Source organism: Tarenaya hassleriana, unplaced genomic scaffold (genome assembly GCF_000463585.1).
Source record: "Tarenaya hassleriana unplaced genomic scaffold, ASM46358v1 Cleome22, whole genome shotgun sequence".
Taxonomy (NCBI): domain Eukaryota; kingdom Viridiplantae; phylum Streptophyta; class Magnoliopsida; order Brassicales; family Cleomaceae; genus Tarenaya; species Tarenaya hassleriana.
The window spans coordinates 1,951,648-1,967,123 of record NW_010965541.1 but is presented as its reverse complement, the minus strand read 5'-3'; the positions used below and the strand labels follow the sequence as shown (position 1 = coordinate 1,967,123).

The 15,476-nt window shown below is 38.8% G+C and overlaps 4 protein-coding genes across 5 annotated transcripts in view; 2 read left to right on the top strand and 2 right to left on the bottom strand.

Moving 5' to 3' along the window:
• Positions 1–1,314: 1,314 nt before the first annotated feature.
• LOC104815073 (peroxiredoxin Q, chloroplastic) lies at positions 1,315–3,106 on the bottom strand. The gene is made up of 4 exons (XM_010543381.1): positions 2,819–3,106; positions 2,583–2,720; positions 2,328–2,417; positions 1,315–1,727 (listed from the first exon to the last, which is right to left on the bottom strand). Exons 1-4 carry the CDS (start codon positions 3,020–3,022, stop codon positions 1,509–1,511), a joined length of 651 nt encoding a protein of 216 aa, XP_010541683.1. The 5' UTR covers positions 3,023–3,106; the 3' UTR covers positions 1,315–1,508.
• A 596-nt stretch (positions 3,107–3,702) lies between these two features.
• LOC104815153 (neurofilament heavy polypeptide-like) lies at positions 3,703–7,163 on the bottom strand. Its single transcript, XM_019202683.1, has 6 exons — positions 6,879–7,163; positions 6,397–6,534; positions 6,115–6,207; positions 5,453–5,930; positions 4,025–5,218; positions 3,703–3,935 (listed from the first exon to the last, which is right to left on the bottom strand). Exons 1-6 carry the CDS (start codon positions 7,101–7,103, stop codon positions 3,703–3,705), a joined length of 2,361 nt encoding a protein of 786 aa, XP_019058228.1. The 5' UTR covers positions 7,104–7,163.
• A 2,887-nt stretch (positions 7,164–10,050) lies between these two features.
• LOC104815072 (auxin-responsive protein SAUR72-like) lies at positions 10,051–12,028 on the top strand. 2 transcript variants are annotated; one of them, XM_010543379.2, is made up of 3 exons: positions 10,051–10,335; positions 11,141–11,686; positions 11,758–12,028. In XM_010543379.2, the coding sequence occupies exons 2-3, from the start codon at positions 11,227–11,229 to the stop codon at positions 11,784–11,786; spliced, it is 489 nt and encodes a 162-aa protein (XP_010541681.1). In that variant the 5' UTR covers positions 10,051–10,335; positions 11,141–11,226; the 3' UTR covers positions 11,787–12,028. The 2 variants fall into 2 exon arrangements, with proteins under 2 accessions (XP_010541681.1, XP_010541682.1); XM_010543380.2 differs by having other exon boundaries at positions 11,121–11,686.
• Positions 12,029–13,324: 1,296 nt separating this feature from the next.
• The window catches only part of LOC104815071, a 2,829-nt gene continuing 677 nt past the window's right edge, over positions 13,325–15,476 (top strand). The window contains exons 1-4 of the mRNA XM_010543378.2: positions 13,325–13,429; positions 13,869–14,755; positions 14,947–15,147; positions 15,362–15,467. Of these exons, the coding sequence (XP_010541680.1) occupies positions 13,913–14,755; positions 14,947–15,147; positions 15,362–15,467 (1,150 nt within the window). The 5' untranslated portion in view covers positions 13,325–13,429; positions 13,869–13,912. The remainder of the gene's footprint in view (positions 13,430–13,868; positions 14,756–14,946; positions 15,148–15,361; positions 15,468–15,476) is intronic.

Below are 15,476 nucleotides of genomic sequence, written 5' to 3'. Positions count from 1 at the left end.
ATTTCGCCGGGCTCTTCCCTAAATAGGCAGATCGGCGGGTTTCGGATCGGACTCCATTTGGGCCAACCCGGTCCGCCCATTTATTTATCGGACCTATATCATTAGGTCCAAACTCTTAATTTTTCGGGTGGATTTTGGACCGGGTTTAGGTTTCGGATTTTATTGACATCCCTAATTATCATCCAAAAGATCACTGCACCACCATCTAATGGATATTCCATCTAAGTTAGTTTCACTAAAATTTTCTAAACATCATCTCAATTTAAATCTAGCAAGATTCGGATACTCATAATCCCGATATCTGCCAGATCGAGATTAAAACCCGCAATACTCAAATCCGTAAAATTTACAAAATTATGTTAATTTAAATTGTTTTTATCAGTATATATATAATTTTATATATATACAGACTGATATATTTTTTATAAATTTGGGATGAAGGCGAGTTGATATTTAGAAAATTAGGGGTATTTTAATCATTCTCTAAAACGTAGAAAAAGTCGTATCCGATCAACTGACAATATACCTAATTCATGCACAGAGACACTACAGTACTACATATGTAAATAGACCAAGATTCCTCTCTCATCTTATATAACCCTTTTATAATTAACATAATTATGTTTTTATCCAAATCCCCGTGGAGTTAAACGTGTATCTCTATTGGGGTTACATTTTAGATTTTGTTACCGTAATTTTTTTCTTTTGAATTTGGAATTTTTGGTTTCCAGAAAATTATACCATTTCATTTCCATTATAAATTTAATTTGGTTTTATTTTTTAGATTTTGGTATGACTTTTGAAAAAAAAATTGTTAACCAAGAGATTCACCGATCTAACTAGACTCTCGAATTTCGAAATCGACCTTTAATCACAAAACTAATTGTATCCCTTTTTCTCTCTTTTGCGGAATTAAACTAGGGATCTCGTGTAATAAGTAGCACCCCAACCACTCCTCACATTTTTCATACACCGCCACTAAACCACCACAAGGTGAGTGAATTTAAAATTTTTATTGATAAAAATATTATTTAATTATTTTAATTATTTTTATATTCCGATTTAGATTCAAAATTTTCAATTAAGAAACATTAGTTTTTCAAATCAATATCAATTTGAAGAGTGCCATTTCCTATTATTGGATTTTGTATTATCCGATTTTAGTTGGGTTTTGTAAAACCGAACAAGAACTCCTTATCAACTAACAACGTAAAAGACAATGAATAAATAAATAAATAAATAAATAAAATTATTCTGCATATTTCCATTTGTCGTGGGAAAGCTGTGTAAATGACGCGGTTCTAGTCAAACGTATAAACGTTTCAAGTATTTCTTTTTGGTTAAGTTTGGTTTAAACTAGATACCGGATTATCCGGTTTGCAAATCTAACAATTCAGCACAAGCAGAACCAAACCCGGTTTAGTGACAACTACAGCAAGAGTATCTCAGAAAGCTCTCCACTTGTTCACTGATGTCTGAAAAACGTACATAGACAGAGAATCAATCTCTCAGGCAGATTTCAGGAACTTCAAAGTCTCGTCGATATGTTTCTCGGGTTGGAACTGGTTGTTGTAGATGAGCTGGACGACCCCGTTCTTGTCGAGAACGTAAGTCTGTCTCCCCGGCAACGATCCGAAAAAATCTCCCGGTATCCCCCATCCTTTCCTCACTTTGTTCCCTTCGTCGCTCAACAATGTGTATGGTAATTTGTATTTGCTCGCAAAAGCCTGCAAAATCCCCGAGTCACATCATCTACATAACCGAAAATCTTTCGTCTAGAAGGTTCACCGAGCCTTCGCCCCACTTAGATTTTAATCATGCAATTAATTGTGCTCCCTCTTCTCCACTATTGGAATCGAACCAATGACGTTGTAGTAACTTTGTTATTTCTCAACCACTGCATCACCATCTAGTGGGTTTTTTTGGCTCTAATTCGTTGACATGTTACTGAAAACAAATTGTACAGCAATGCGCATTCCACAGAACAGAGAATGAAGCCCAGCACGGGTGGTATGAGACGAGGTATCCGGACCGCAGGGTTTTGCCCTCGTGCGATGGGTTACCAGGGGTGTCGTCGACAAGTAAAATGGCGTTCGTACCCCTGTTTTTTTAGCATAATCACGATAATGCCCATGTATATTTTAATGTGAAACCCTGATAATCAACGGATACCCGAATCTCGCAAAGTGAAACCTGTGGGGGCGAGGCCAAGGCCCGATATCCCAAAAACTCGGGTACCCAACCCGAGTCCACCCCTAGAACAACAACTCGGTGTGCCAAGAAATTTACTGAAGAAGCGAAAATGGTTTCTTTACTGAACTTTTTACCTTATGAGATGCAGTGTCATCACCGCTGATCCCAATCACCTCAGCACCGGCTTTCTTGAATTTCTCATAAGAGTCCCTGAAAGCACAAGCCTGTCCAAGCAACAAAAGCACAACAGCTTGATGAAATCATTTTAGTATGTACGCATAGAAACAAGCTACATTTAATAATATAACAAACTTCTACACTATCCGTGTATATGTGTGTGTGTGTGTGTATGTATATACAGGCCGGGGTAGAGAAGAGGGGGAAAGGACCTGCTTGGTGCAGCCAGGTGTCTCGTCAGCAGGGTAGAAATAGACGACGACCGGCTTCCCTCTGAACTTCTTCAGGCTCACCGGTTTTCCGTTCTGATCCTTCAAGGTGAAGTCTGGTGCAACCTGTCCCTGGCTCACCTACAATATACATACATGTATACACATACACATACACATACAATCAATGCACATTCTACGCTGTAACACTTATAACCACAAACACGATTGAATTGTACCTTGGCAAGGATTGAGCTTTTCACAGGAGAAGGAGAGGAGAGAGATGAAGGGTGGGGTAATCTCAGGCCATAGAACTGGGATTCCAAAGATTTGGCGGCGAAAGAGAACTGGGTCTTTGAGAAAACGGATCTCGGAGATGGTTTGTGGGGCAGAGAGTGGAATGCCGTGTGGTTAGAGAGGGTGAATGAAGAAGCAGCCGCCATTTTCTCCCTTCCGAAAAAGCTTCGTCCAAAGGAAGAAGAAGATGGATGGAGATAGGGGAAAGGGTTGGGTGAGTGAGTGGAGGACGCATGGTTGGTGGGAATTCCAACACGTCAACCTCAAGGAACATCATCCAACACGTTAATCTTTGTTGTCCATGGGTTTTTGTTTAATTATATTCATTCAATATATACTTATTTTTTAAAACGAAATTAATTATTTATTATTTTTATATTTAATTCAGGTTCAATTTTTGGAGTTTTAGAAAATCATATACATTTTTTTATTTTTATATGGAATTCGATTACAATATGATTATGTGTTATTCAATTCGATAATTCGATTCTCGCTACATTTTTGTTTCACCGTAATGATATGATACGTAGCATAACTCATATTTTTTTATATTAAGAATGAAAATAAGATTTATTTCTCATTTGTAATAGAATGGAGACATTAATGATTCGCTGGGAACAATTTTTTTTTTATATCAATGATTACATTACACCGAAGACTTGTTACAATGCAAGAGATTCATACGATGCCATTTTATTGTTTTTCTTACATAGATTTGCAACCATAATAAGATGTGATGCCAATTATTTTAACTATTACATCAAATATAGATTTGAATCCTTGGTTTCATTTGGGTACGAGACCAAAGAAACGAATCAGCGGGTTCTCACTCCTTTTCTTCTTCGTCACACACGCAGTTCGGGTTTGGGCCAGAGGCCGATGCCTGGTTCGAGCCTGAGCCCGAGGCTGACCCTGAGGCTGAACTTGATGCTGATGCTGCGGCTGCGGCTGCGGCTGTGGCTGAGCTTGAGGACGAGGATGATGATGAGAATGGCGGGTTCATCATTCCTATCATCGTCTTCGGACTGGCACCACCATCCGTAGGCTTTGATGGGTTCTCTTCAGGTTTCAATGGGTTAGTGGGCATCAATGGGTTAGGCTTTGATGGATTAGGCTAACTGATCCTTCAGCTTGAAGTTTGGTGCAACCTTTCCCTTCCTCACCAACTGTCGACGGCATTCCTATCATTGGACTCTTCGGGCCTGTACCATCATCCTGTGGACTTTCCCCCGGTTTTGATGGGTTCTTCGACGCTCCCTTACCATCACCTTTTTTAGGTTTAAACGGGTTCATAGATTTCGATGGGCCCTTTCCATCACCTTTCTTTGGTTTAAATGGATTCAAAGATTTCGAAGGACTTTTTCCATCACCTTTCTTAGACTTAAACGGGTTCAAGGCTTTAGCAGGACCCTTTCCACCACCTTTCTTAGGCTTAAGCGGGTTCAAGGCTTCCGCAGGACCCTGCCCATCACCTTTCTTAGGTTTAAATGGGTTCAAAGATTTCGACAGACTCTTCCCATCACCTTTAAGTGGGTTCAAGGCTTTCCCAGGACCCTTTCCATCACCTTTTTTAGGCTTAAGCGGGTTTAAGGCTTCCGCAGGACTTTTTCCATCACCTTTCTTAGACTTAAACGGGTTCAAGGCTTTAGCAGGACCATTTCCATCACCTTTCTTAGGTTTAAATGGGTTCAAGGATTTCGCAGGACTTTTTCCATCACCTTTCTTAGGCTTAAACGGGTTCAAGGCTTTCGCAGGACCCTTCCCATCGCCTTTCTTAGATTTAAACGGGTTCAAGGCTTTCGCAGGACCCTTCCCATCACCTTTCTTAGGCTTAAGTGGGTTCAAAGTTCCATCACCTTTCTTAGACTTAAACGGGTTCAAGGCTTTAGCAGGACCCTTTCCACCACCTTTCTTAGGCTTAAGCGGGTTCAAGGCTTCCGCAGGACCCTTCCCATCACCTTTCTTAGGCTTAAACGGGTTCAAGGCTCCCGCAGGACCCTTCCCATCACCTTTCTTAGGCTTAAGTGGGTTCAAGGCTCCCGCAGGACTCTTCCCACCGTCTTTCTTTTTCTTAGGCTTAAGTGGGTTCAAGGATTTCGCCGGGCTCTTCCCATCGTCTTTCTTTTTCTTAAGCGGGTTCAAAGATTTCGATGGACTCTTCCCGCCATCTTTCTTTTTCTTAAGCGGGTTCAAAGATTTCGACGGGCTTTTTCCATCGGTAGGCGAACCAGAGCCAGGTGGTGAAGAACTCTTGGGCTTAAACGGGTTCTTAGATTTCGACGGACTTTTTCCGGCCTTGCGCTTCAAAGGGTTCAACCGTTGGATCGGAGACTTGGGCTTTGGTGGCTGCGATGGGCCTTTTCCAGCTTTGGACTTCAAAGGGTTCAACCGTTGGATTGGAGATTTGGGCTTTGGTGGGGGAGCGGGCTGCGATGGGCCTTTTCCGGCCTTGCGCTTCAAAGGGTTCAACCGTTGGATCGGAGACTTGGGCTTTGGTGGGGGAGCGGGCTGCGATGAGCCTTTTCCAGCTTTGGACTTCAAAGGGTTCAACCGTTGGATCGGAGACTTGGGCTTTGGTGGCTGCGATGGGCCTTTTCCAGCTTTGGACTTCAAAGGGTTCAACCGTTGGATCGGAGATTTGGGCATTGGTGGGGGAGCGGGCTGCGATGAGCCCTTTCCAGCTTTGGACTTCAAAGGGTTCAACCGTTGGATCGGAGACTTGGGCTTTGGTGGGGGAGCGAGCTGGGATGGGCCCTTTCCAGCTTTGCGCTTCAAAGGGTTCAACGATCTCTTGGGAGGCTGCAGCGGGCCACCGACCTGAGGTGGGTTCTTCTTGTTTTCCTTCTTTACACACTTCAACGCTTCGGAGGCATGTTTCTTTGGACGGAACTGGCTCTTGTAGACCTTCTTCACGACCCCGTTCTTGTCAAGAACGAACGTCACTCTCCCTGAGAATGCTCCTGTGATGTTTCCTCTTACTCCCCACTTTTTCCTCACTTTGTCTCTTCGGTCGCTCGCCAATGTATACCGCAGTTTGTTCTTTGACGCAAACTTCTGCAAAAAGTCACATACACAGATAGCGTTTTTAGAGATTAAGAACCGTGGATTGACAAGAAAACACGACACAAAGATAAGAGTGCTTTCTGTTCAACTACTTCTGTCTTGTTTTCGCCTTTTTTCCGTGGCCTCGATACGATGTATGCATAACACTGTCTTAGGGATGGTTTTTTAGTTTTACCCTGTGAGATCTAACACAGTCATCGCTGATTCCGATGATGTTGCAGCCGCCCGCTTTCTCGAACTTCTTATGCGTTTTCTTGAAAGCAGAAGCCTGTATGCACGACCCAAAACGATCAGTTCATATGAGATCTTGCACCTTATATATCTCATATCTTCACTTGCTTGTATACTTTAACATAACAAAAGGATGGCACTTTTCAGAATGCGTAGTAATATCCGGATCCCGAACGAGCAGATATGACGAGGAAACACACGGACGACAGAGGATAGAAAGAGTTACCTGCTTCTTGCAGCCAGGTTTGCCATTGCCGGGATAGAAATAGACGACACAAGGCTTCCCTCTGAAACTCTTGAGTTCGATCTCTTTCCCAAACTGATCCTTCAGCTTGAAGTTTGGTGCAACCTTTCCCTTCCTCACCTGCACACAATCAACATACACACACACATATAAAATGATGGTAAGGTTTCGAATTCCGATTCTTGTATATCCAATCTATCTACTAGAACACACAGAAGAAAGAGTTGTTGTATATCATATGCATCATCTGAGAATCTGAAATCTACTGTCATCATAATTCATAAACTTGTTCTACTTTACAACGGTCGTTGGGTTTCAGAGATTGAATACAAAACAACAAAATGTACAATTCAAGAACTGGGTATTGCAGAAGATGCATATATATATATATATATATAATAAAACAAACGTGGTTGACATATCCATCCATATGGGTATATACGAAAGATAAAAGGAAAAGGTACCTTGGCAATGATACGAGTTCTCGGAGGAAGAGGGTGAGGAGAAGAACGAGTAGGAAGCGGGAGAGAGGAAGATTGGGAGAGTCTGACGCCATGGAACTCGGACTGAAGTGGTTTGGCGGGAGCTGAGAAATGAGACAACGAGAAACGGACTTTGGGAGATGATGTCTGAGGCAAAGACAGAACCGATGTCGGGTTAGAGAAAATGACAGAAGCTGCAACTGCCATTTTTCTTTTGTGGGTTCACTGCTTCATAGAATCTCTGGTCGGTGAACTCATTGTGTGAGCTTGTTAACATCCATGCATGTGTATTTATATATTGCTATTGCTCTCTCCATTTAATGTGGAAAGCTTAAGAAGAAGAAGAAGAAGAAGGAGAAGGTGGTACGGAAAGATCAACTTTTTTGAGGGAATGCAACGCATGAATCTTTGACAATTCCAACAAGTTTTCTCCACAAGGTTTCAACACGTAATTCGTTTTTTTTTTTTGTAGAGCCAAGGCTCCCCAATTTGATGGGCCCCACATTTTCAAAAAAAAATGATTTTTAAATACTAATAATTTGTAATTATATTTATTAATATACGATATGATAAATAATTAAAATTAAGGAAAATCCCATTTTCTCCCACAATTTGTGCCTAATCTCCAAATGGGTTTCAAAAGCAAAAACGTTTTCTCATCAAAGATTTGTTCATCGTTTTTGTTCCCAAACTATATGGTTTGGTATTAGGGGTGGACGTTCGAACTTGAAACCACGAGTGGTTTTAGGTTTCGATTCGGTATTTATCTCATTCGATCTAAAAGTGGTCTATTCGGTTCTATGAAAATTGGACCAAACTAAAACCGAATATTAATCGGGTTGGTGAGGTTTAGTTTTATTATCAGTTCGGTTCGGAACGGTTTTGTTATACAAATACCAAACAAAAACCGAAACTTGATATTCATATATACTTTCATACATAAGTAATTCGGGTTTTGGTTCGATTTTATCGAATTCGGTTTGAAAAATATCTATTCGGTTTTACAAAATTGGGTCGAATTTGATCTAATTCGATTTCAATTCATACCCGTTCAAAACTAAATTCCCAAAACCGAAACGTTCACAATCATCAATCCAAATTCTCGATACCTAAGAGCTTTTGCAGTTCTTGGGAGGGCCTTGAAAATTATAGCAATGGGCCTATAAGCCCAACAATGAAACTTCATAAACTTATAAATGGCGATTATACTTTCTCTCTCCCTCTATATATATAATATATATACATACTGTACATCCATCTTATTTTCACCTTTGTTTCTATAGAATTCTGGATCAGTTGAGTCTGTGTATCTAAGAATCATTTTTCAAATAATTTTTGCAGCCCTTTCCTAGGTTTTTAAGGATCTATGAAACTTGAAAATCTAAAATAGAGGGTGAAATTTTCAGTTTTTGTAAATATGGGGTGTTTCTGTTAACCTTTAAAACTGTTGGGAGGTAAAATGCGATTCTAGCGAAATAAAACAGCTGCTGAAACTGAAAGGGGCACAAGACCGGGGCCTACTGCAACGGAGTTGCGTTCATGGGTCACATGGAAAAGGAACATTAAAAAGGATGTCAGTATATATATTGAAAATCATGTAAAAAGTCAAAACCCCTCAACTTTATCATAATTACACATTTGTCCTAGAAAACTTTTATGTAGATTGGTCAACTTAACACTCAAACAGCCATGAAGAGACATTCTGCTATGCTCTGTTTTTGCTACACTTGAAACAGAGGAGTGTTGATCTGCACTGCTCTCTTCACTTTTATGCTTTGGTTTTATTGTACCTAGTTTGTTATTTTTATATGTATGCGTAAAATATAATATATAATTTATATCTATAAAAATTAAAAAAAAAATTACGACAGAAAATACCATCGCAAATTGCGACAAATCAACGACCGAAATTTGTTTACGACAACGTTGTGTTGACGGTTTTTTTTTCATCGTATTTCGTATCAAAATGTTAATTGTGATGTATTTTTCCATCACAATAGTTAATATTTTTCGTAGTGTTTTGGCTATTGTTTGGATCAACGTAAACCTTTGTTTCGGAAAGACAAAAGTAAGTTCTTTTGAATTTTAGAGAAAAAAATCCGATAAAATATCTAAGTGTTGGTGATTTGAAAAATATTTTATAATTATGCGTTCTATATATATAGTTGGTTCTTTCTTTGAAAACGATCTTGTTAACACTTAAATAATTTGCGGTTTTCTAGTGAAGGTTGAGATTATTACTCATTCAATAATCGAGTTAAAAATTATTACCGTAAAGTTTTAAAATTATAATACTAAAAGGTGATGAAATGTTTGAAAACATTGCTCCTACGCATGTACTTATACCTAGGAATGATTATTTCGGGTTTTCGTTGGGTTCAGTTATATTCGAGTTCGAGTATTTTGGTTATAGAAAAATACAATCATTCGATTTTTAAATCAACTATGATTTTAGTTTGGTTTGGATTTGTTTTTGTATGTTAGAAGAATCAAGATCTAATCGGATTAAATCACTGCTTGGACTTTCTTCGATGCAAGCTCTCGGATCATAACAACATTGGATCCATCATAAGTGCAAATCTTTCAAATATTCTCAAGGAGCCTGATGGAAGATATGAAGCTAAATTGAAGATTATGCAATCGTTGGGCTCAATTAGATATGAAGCAACGATAGTTAAGTATCGTCTTTGTTCTTTTTATTTATTTATTGAGCGATCAAGAGATATTGTACTTGACGTGACGAAATGAATCTAGGACATTTGAATATATAAGATATTGGAAAATCATATTTCTTTTGTCTATCTTTAAATAACAAAATTTGAAAATATTATTTCATCGCCTCAAGTTTGATAGTAATAATACTAATTGAATAAAAAAGTTATTTATTTTTCTAGTAATAAATTTCATATTCTTAAAAAAAATTAAAATGATGTCTTTTGAAGAAAAAACTATTTATAGTTCTCGTTAGCATGAAAATATTTGATTTTTGTTTAGAACAAAACTCGTATTCATGAAATAGAAGCATGTGCGACAAAAATGAAAGTATAGAAGTAATTTCGTAATATATAAAGACTTTGAGGGTCAAATTCTAATTTGATGTTCTTTTTATGTATATGGCCAATTTTCTGGATACAGGAGAGAAACAGAACACTTTGAAAATGGCGAAAGCGACGGAGAAGCCAAGAAAATGTTCATGCGAAAATCAATGAAACTATAAATCCAGAAAAAGGCCAACCCCCAATTTTCGATCTCCCGAAAACGTTAATTTGGATTATTTTACTTTTTTTCTCCACTTGGAAATCTCTCTTCCTCATCGGCGAGAGCTCGCCATCTCGTGCAGGAAGTCTTTACAAAAAAAAAAATCTTCCGAAGCTCCTTTGCATGGCGTTTCATCATCGGGTCCATAACTAAAAGCGCTTCGATTCGTTCTTCTCCTCGGGTAATTTCTACATAAATCTACATATGCTTTAATGAAACATTCATCTCTTTCCTCTTTTATAAATAATATTGGTGGACGGGTGTTGAATTCATTTGGGTTGTGCTAATTTCCGATAATTTTTCAAGTACTGGTTTGGATCTCATCTGGGTTTCCTGTTTCTTGAGCTTTCCTTCATGCGTTCGATGTGTATGAGATTGTCTGGTTCAGTGGGTCCGAAAGGGGATGTTTGGCTTCCTGGAAAATGGGGGGAAAGAGAGAGAAAATAGACAAAACCTGTTGCATCCGTAGGGGTTGGTGCTTTTGAGATTGATGTGGAATCGGTTTGACAAGCAATTCGATAGCTAATATCATTTACGTTGATCGGAGTTTCTTAGGTGAGCGAAGGAAGTAAAATAGGAGAAAATGTTGAAGAAATTAGGGTATCTACCCCACGCCTTGTCGTTTTATGTTACTTGGTAGCGACATTTTCTTGGTCTCTGTGTTTCAGATTCCATGTCCGTAGAGATTTTTGATACACAAATTGCCTCTGTATACGGGACAACAAGTTTGCATATCTGATATCTTGGGACCTGTGCTGGATTTAAGAAATTCCTCTTGATGGTGATCCTCTGTTTGGCTGTCGGGAAATTTAGGCTTTTATAAGTTCATCAAAGTTCTTTCCTTTGAGCAGTGATTTAACAGAAGCGGTGAAACAATAATTAAATTGGCCCGCATCACTGGCTAATGATTTCTGATGCCAGTGGTGTTGAGCAATGGATATCAAAGCAAAGCTAATGTAATTCCAGTGTTGTGTTTATGAATGTAGCTACCGGAGAAGATCGCATGAGAAGTCCGATCTTTCATTGACGAAAAAGTTCCAGGCTTTTTTTTTACCATCGTTCCAAAGGGAAAATGGATGAAAACAACGGGGCGAAGTTGAGTGGAATCAGGCAGATTGTGAGACTGAAAGAGATTCTGCAGAAATGGCAATCTGTGACAATAAAGTCGAAGTCTGATGGCCCGCAAACCGGAGCTAGAAAGCACGGTGGTATCATTTCACCGGCGCTAAGCAAAAGGCTGATGGATGTGAAATGTTGTGACTCGGATGAGGAAACTTGCCAGAGTCCCGAGCCGCCGCTTGATGTCCCGAAAGGGTATTTGGCGGTGTATGTCGGGCTGGAGCTTCGGAGGTTTATTATACCGACGAGTTATCTCAGCCATTCTCTGTTCAAGGTTTTGCTTGAGAAGGCTGAGGAAGAGTACGGGTTTGATCACAGCGGCGCCCTCACCATTCCTTGCGAGGTCGAGACTTTCAAGTATCTACTTCAGTGCATGGAGAACCAACACAAAGATATCCCCGACGACTGCCCTGGTAAGTTCCTATGGTGACTCGGGGTCGGTTATTTCAGGTATCCGCTTACGGATTTGTTTCTGTCTTTGCAGCCGAAGAATCGATAGGGACGGAGGAGTAAACTTAATACGAAAACCGGCCATTAATTCTTCGAAATTTGTTTATCGATCCTCTTGTTCTTGATGGAGATTTGTAGGGCTGATTTGTAAATCAGGTTCTCTTTGTATTTGCCAGGCTTATATATACCTATCTTTCTTCTTCTCCATCTCTTTTCATGGAGAAAATTAGGGAGAATTTGTTAGTGTGAAGGATTTGGTCGTCAAGTGTGTGTTGTGATATGCAAAGCCCTTTAACCCTTTTGTATGTTGTCCCACGCAAAAAAAAAAAAAAAAAAAAAAGGAGAAAAAGAAAAAAGAACCAATTAAATTAATAATAGAAAATCAATAACTTTTTTTTTTTGATAAAAAACACAACTATATAATCATAAAAATATATAAATTTTAGAAAAAAAAATTAAATGTAATATAAAATTCCTTGATATAATTATAAAAAAAATCCTTGATATAGTAAAAAATATGAAGATCTAGAGTTTGTATCGTATAAAAATAATATGTAATCTAAGTGATAATATCTTCCTAAATTAATTATAAATGATAATACTTTACATATTTCGGTATATCCTTATTCCAAACGTCCAAATTGAAAATACAGTAAAATAATATAAGATTAAATCTGACTAAAATTTATAAACTTATCAAATAATGGAAAACTAATTCCTAAATTTTTTAATAAATTTATTCTTAAATTTGTTAAATACAAGTATTTCATTACAATTCCTCTACTTATTAATACTGGTTAAAATATTAATCTAGAAATCCGATTAATATCATGTGTGTGGCACTAGGGGTGGCTAATTCGGGTTTCGGTTCGGGTTCGGTTCGGTTATATTCGGGTTCGGTTATTTCGGTTATAGAAAAATTATAACCATTCGGTTTTTATATAAATTCCGGTTCGGTTCGGTTCGGTTATTTTTCAGTTCGGGTTCGATTCGGTTTTGGTAAAAAGTTCAATTTTCCAAAGAAAATGTCGGTTATTCTCTCAGTTTTTTCGGTTATTTTTTATTCGGTTCGGTTCGGTTTCGGTTTCGGTTTTTCGGGTTTAAGTAAATCATAACCGTTCGGTTTTGATGTCGGGTTCGGTTCGGATACGGTTATGTCTTATTCGGTTCGATTCGGTTCGGCTCGGTTATTCGGTTAATAACCGAAATGGCCACCCCTATGTGGCACCACATCAAATCACTTATTTATGCCACATGGTCTATGATGTGTGAAGCCATATAAGATGTCGATCCATGAATTTTTTTTTGTTAAAACATGAATTTTTGAATCAATATAGGCAATGGTTTTGTCTATACCAATTATTAAATTTGAGAATTATAATGATATATTTTTGTAAGAGTCGAAAATAAATTTATCTGAGTAAAAAATTTAATTTTTTTTATTAGTTTATAAATTCGAAAATTTTAATAGAATTTATTCACAAATATATATATCGTCCTTAAAGATACGATTAGAACACGCAAAAAATCCGTTGAAACTTTTATTGAATTACTTATTTATATTATATTAAACAATTATAAAAAATTGATTTCCTTCAGATACAAGCACCGTGTCGTGGTTATCTTCTTCGACCCTGAAAACCAGTTATATAGCATCCTTCCATCTGCTTCCTTCTCTCTGTGTCTCATCCCGATCTAAGATTCAGGTTCTTCCTCCGATTCATGATCCTTCCTTCTTCGGTTTTTAATTTTATTAATTCTGATTTGCCCAGTGTTCGTCGAGTCTTTTGTTCTGTTGATTCGGAAAACTCTTTTATTGAAATCACTCTAGGGTTTTCCTTTTTTTGTGTGTGTGTGTGTGTTCGGGAATTATTGTTGTGTCTGGCTATGTATGCGATGATGGAGGTTTACGTGGGCTGTCTGACGGAGAAAAACGGAAAATTGAGCTAATTTCTTTTTCTTTTCTGTGGGTTTAGCTAATTATGGCTGCTATTCGCTTCAAAAGCAGTACTATTGTGTTCTTCACTCTTCAGTTTTAGGGTTTGTGAGAAATATTCATGCTTTAGTTAGGTGATAGGAAAGCTGAGTTTATTGTATTGTTGTTTCTATCTGCTCATTGAACTTCTTTTCTATAAATTTTGGCAGCTACATAGATTTTGGATTTACTGATTTGAGCTTGGATTTAAGCAATGGCGAATCTTGATGGAAAAGCTTCCTCTTATTCTTCCCTCTCTAATTTGGAGAAGAAAAACATCAAGTACCACCTTGATGATGATCATAACGATGTACCAGAATGGTCCGTTCGGGCAATCTCTACAAAGGAACAATCTGTCTATCCGATCATTGACTCGGAAGATTACGTAGATGGCGATTATGATTCAGCTGATGAGGTTTTGACCCCCAGTCCAAGAAGCGTGACTCCTGAAGTGAACTTGAAAAATGTGTTAACAGGTTTGATAGCTATTGTAACCGGGGGGAACAAAGGCCAATCTGTCTTGTTGGATCGGAATAGTAGCCCCTCGTCAAATGTATCTTTTCTTGATTATAGCAAGAATGGAGAGATTTATGTGCACCCATCTGTTTACATTCCAAGTGCTCCACCTCTTCTCGAACAGAGCGTGATTGACTATAATGTTCACAAGGAATTGCTTGAAGCTGAGCCTCCCGAGTGGTTACCCGACAGTTCAACTACTACTTGCATGCAGTGCTCTGCTCCTTTTACAGCGCTTACCCGTGGCAGACATCATTGTCGGTTCTGTGGAGGGATTTTTTGTAGAAACTGTTCAAAAGGAAGGTGCTTAATGCCGAGTAGATTTCGGGAGAGAAATCCTCAGAGGGTCTGTGATGCGTGCTATGAGAGGCTTGATTGTTTGCAAGGGTTTCTCATCGCCTCCATTAGTAATGCTGCGCAAGTAGCAAAGCACGATGTCGTGGACTGGACATGTACAAGAGGATGGCTGAACCTTCCAGTTGGTCTATCCATGGAAGATGAGATATATAAGGCATCTAATACATTGAGAAGTTATTGCCAGGTTTGATATCACCCAATGTTTAGAGGATTGCTGTTCTTAAATAGCCGTATTAATCTTTGTAACTGATGATTCAGATCTGTTATTTCCTGTGCACTTGGCTCCCCTTTTGCTGTAGTAGATAAATGGAATTGTAGTTATACTTTCATATTTCACAATTTAAGAGTTTTTCCTGTTGTTTGTCAAACACACAGGTCGCAAGCTTAAACCCCGAGAAACCTATACCCTATGCAGTTCTTAGTCGAGCTAAAGGCTTGGCAATTTTAACAGTCGCTAAAGTTGGGGCTTTGGTGTCATACAAACTCGGGACTGGGCTCGTCATCTCGCGAAGGTCAGATGGGTCATGGTCTGCTCCATCTGCGATACTTTCAGTTGGGTTAGGATGCGGTGCTCAGGTAAATACCATACGTCATGCTATACACCATATATTTAGTTGCACTTTCCACGGTGATATAACTCTTATTTCTGGACAAATGTGTAGCTGCAGTTGTTGCAAAACATGATAACAGTCTCCCTTGCCACTAGATAGATTTCGATGTTCATTCTTCCCTTGGATATGGTCCATGACTCCAAGTGATCATCTTTATGATTTCTGCCTTTTGTTTTCAGATTGGAGGTGAATTGATGGACTTCATTATTGTGCTTCACGATCTGAAAGCGATAAAGACCTTCTGCAGCCGATTGCACTTCTCTCTCGGCGCTGGCTGCAGTGCTGCAGCCGGGG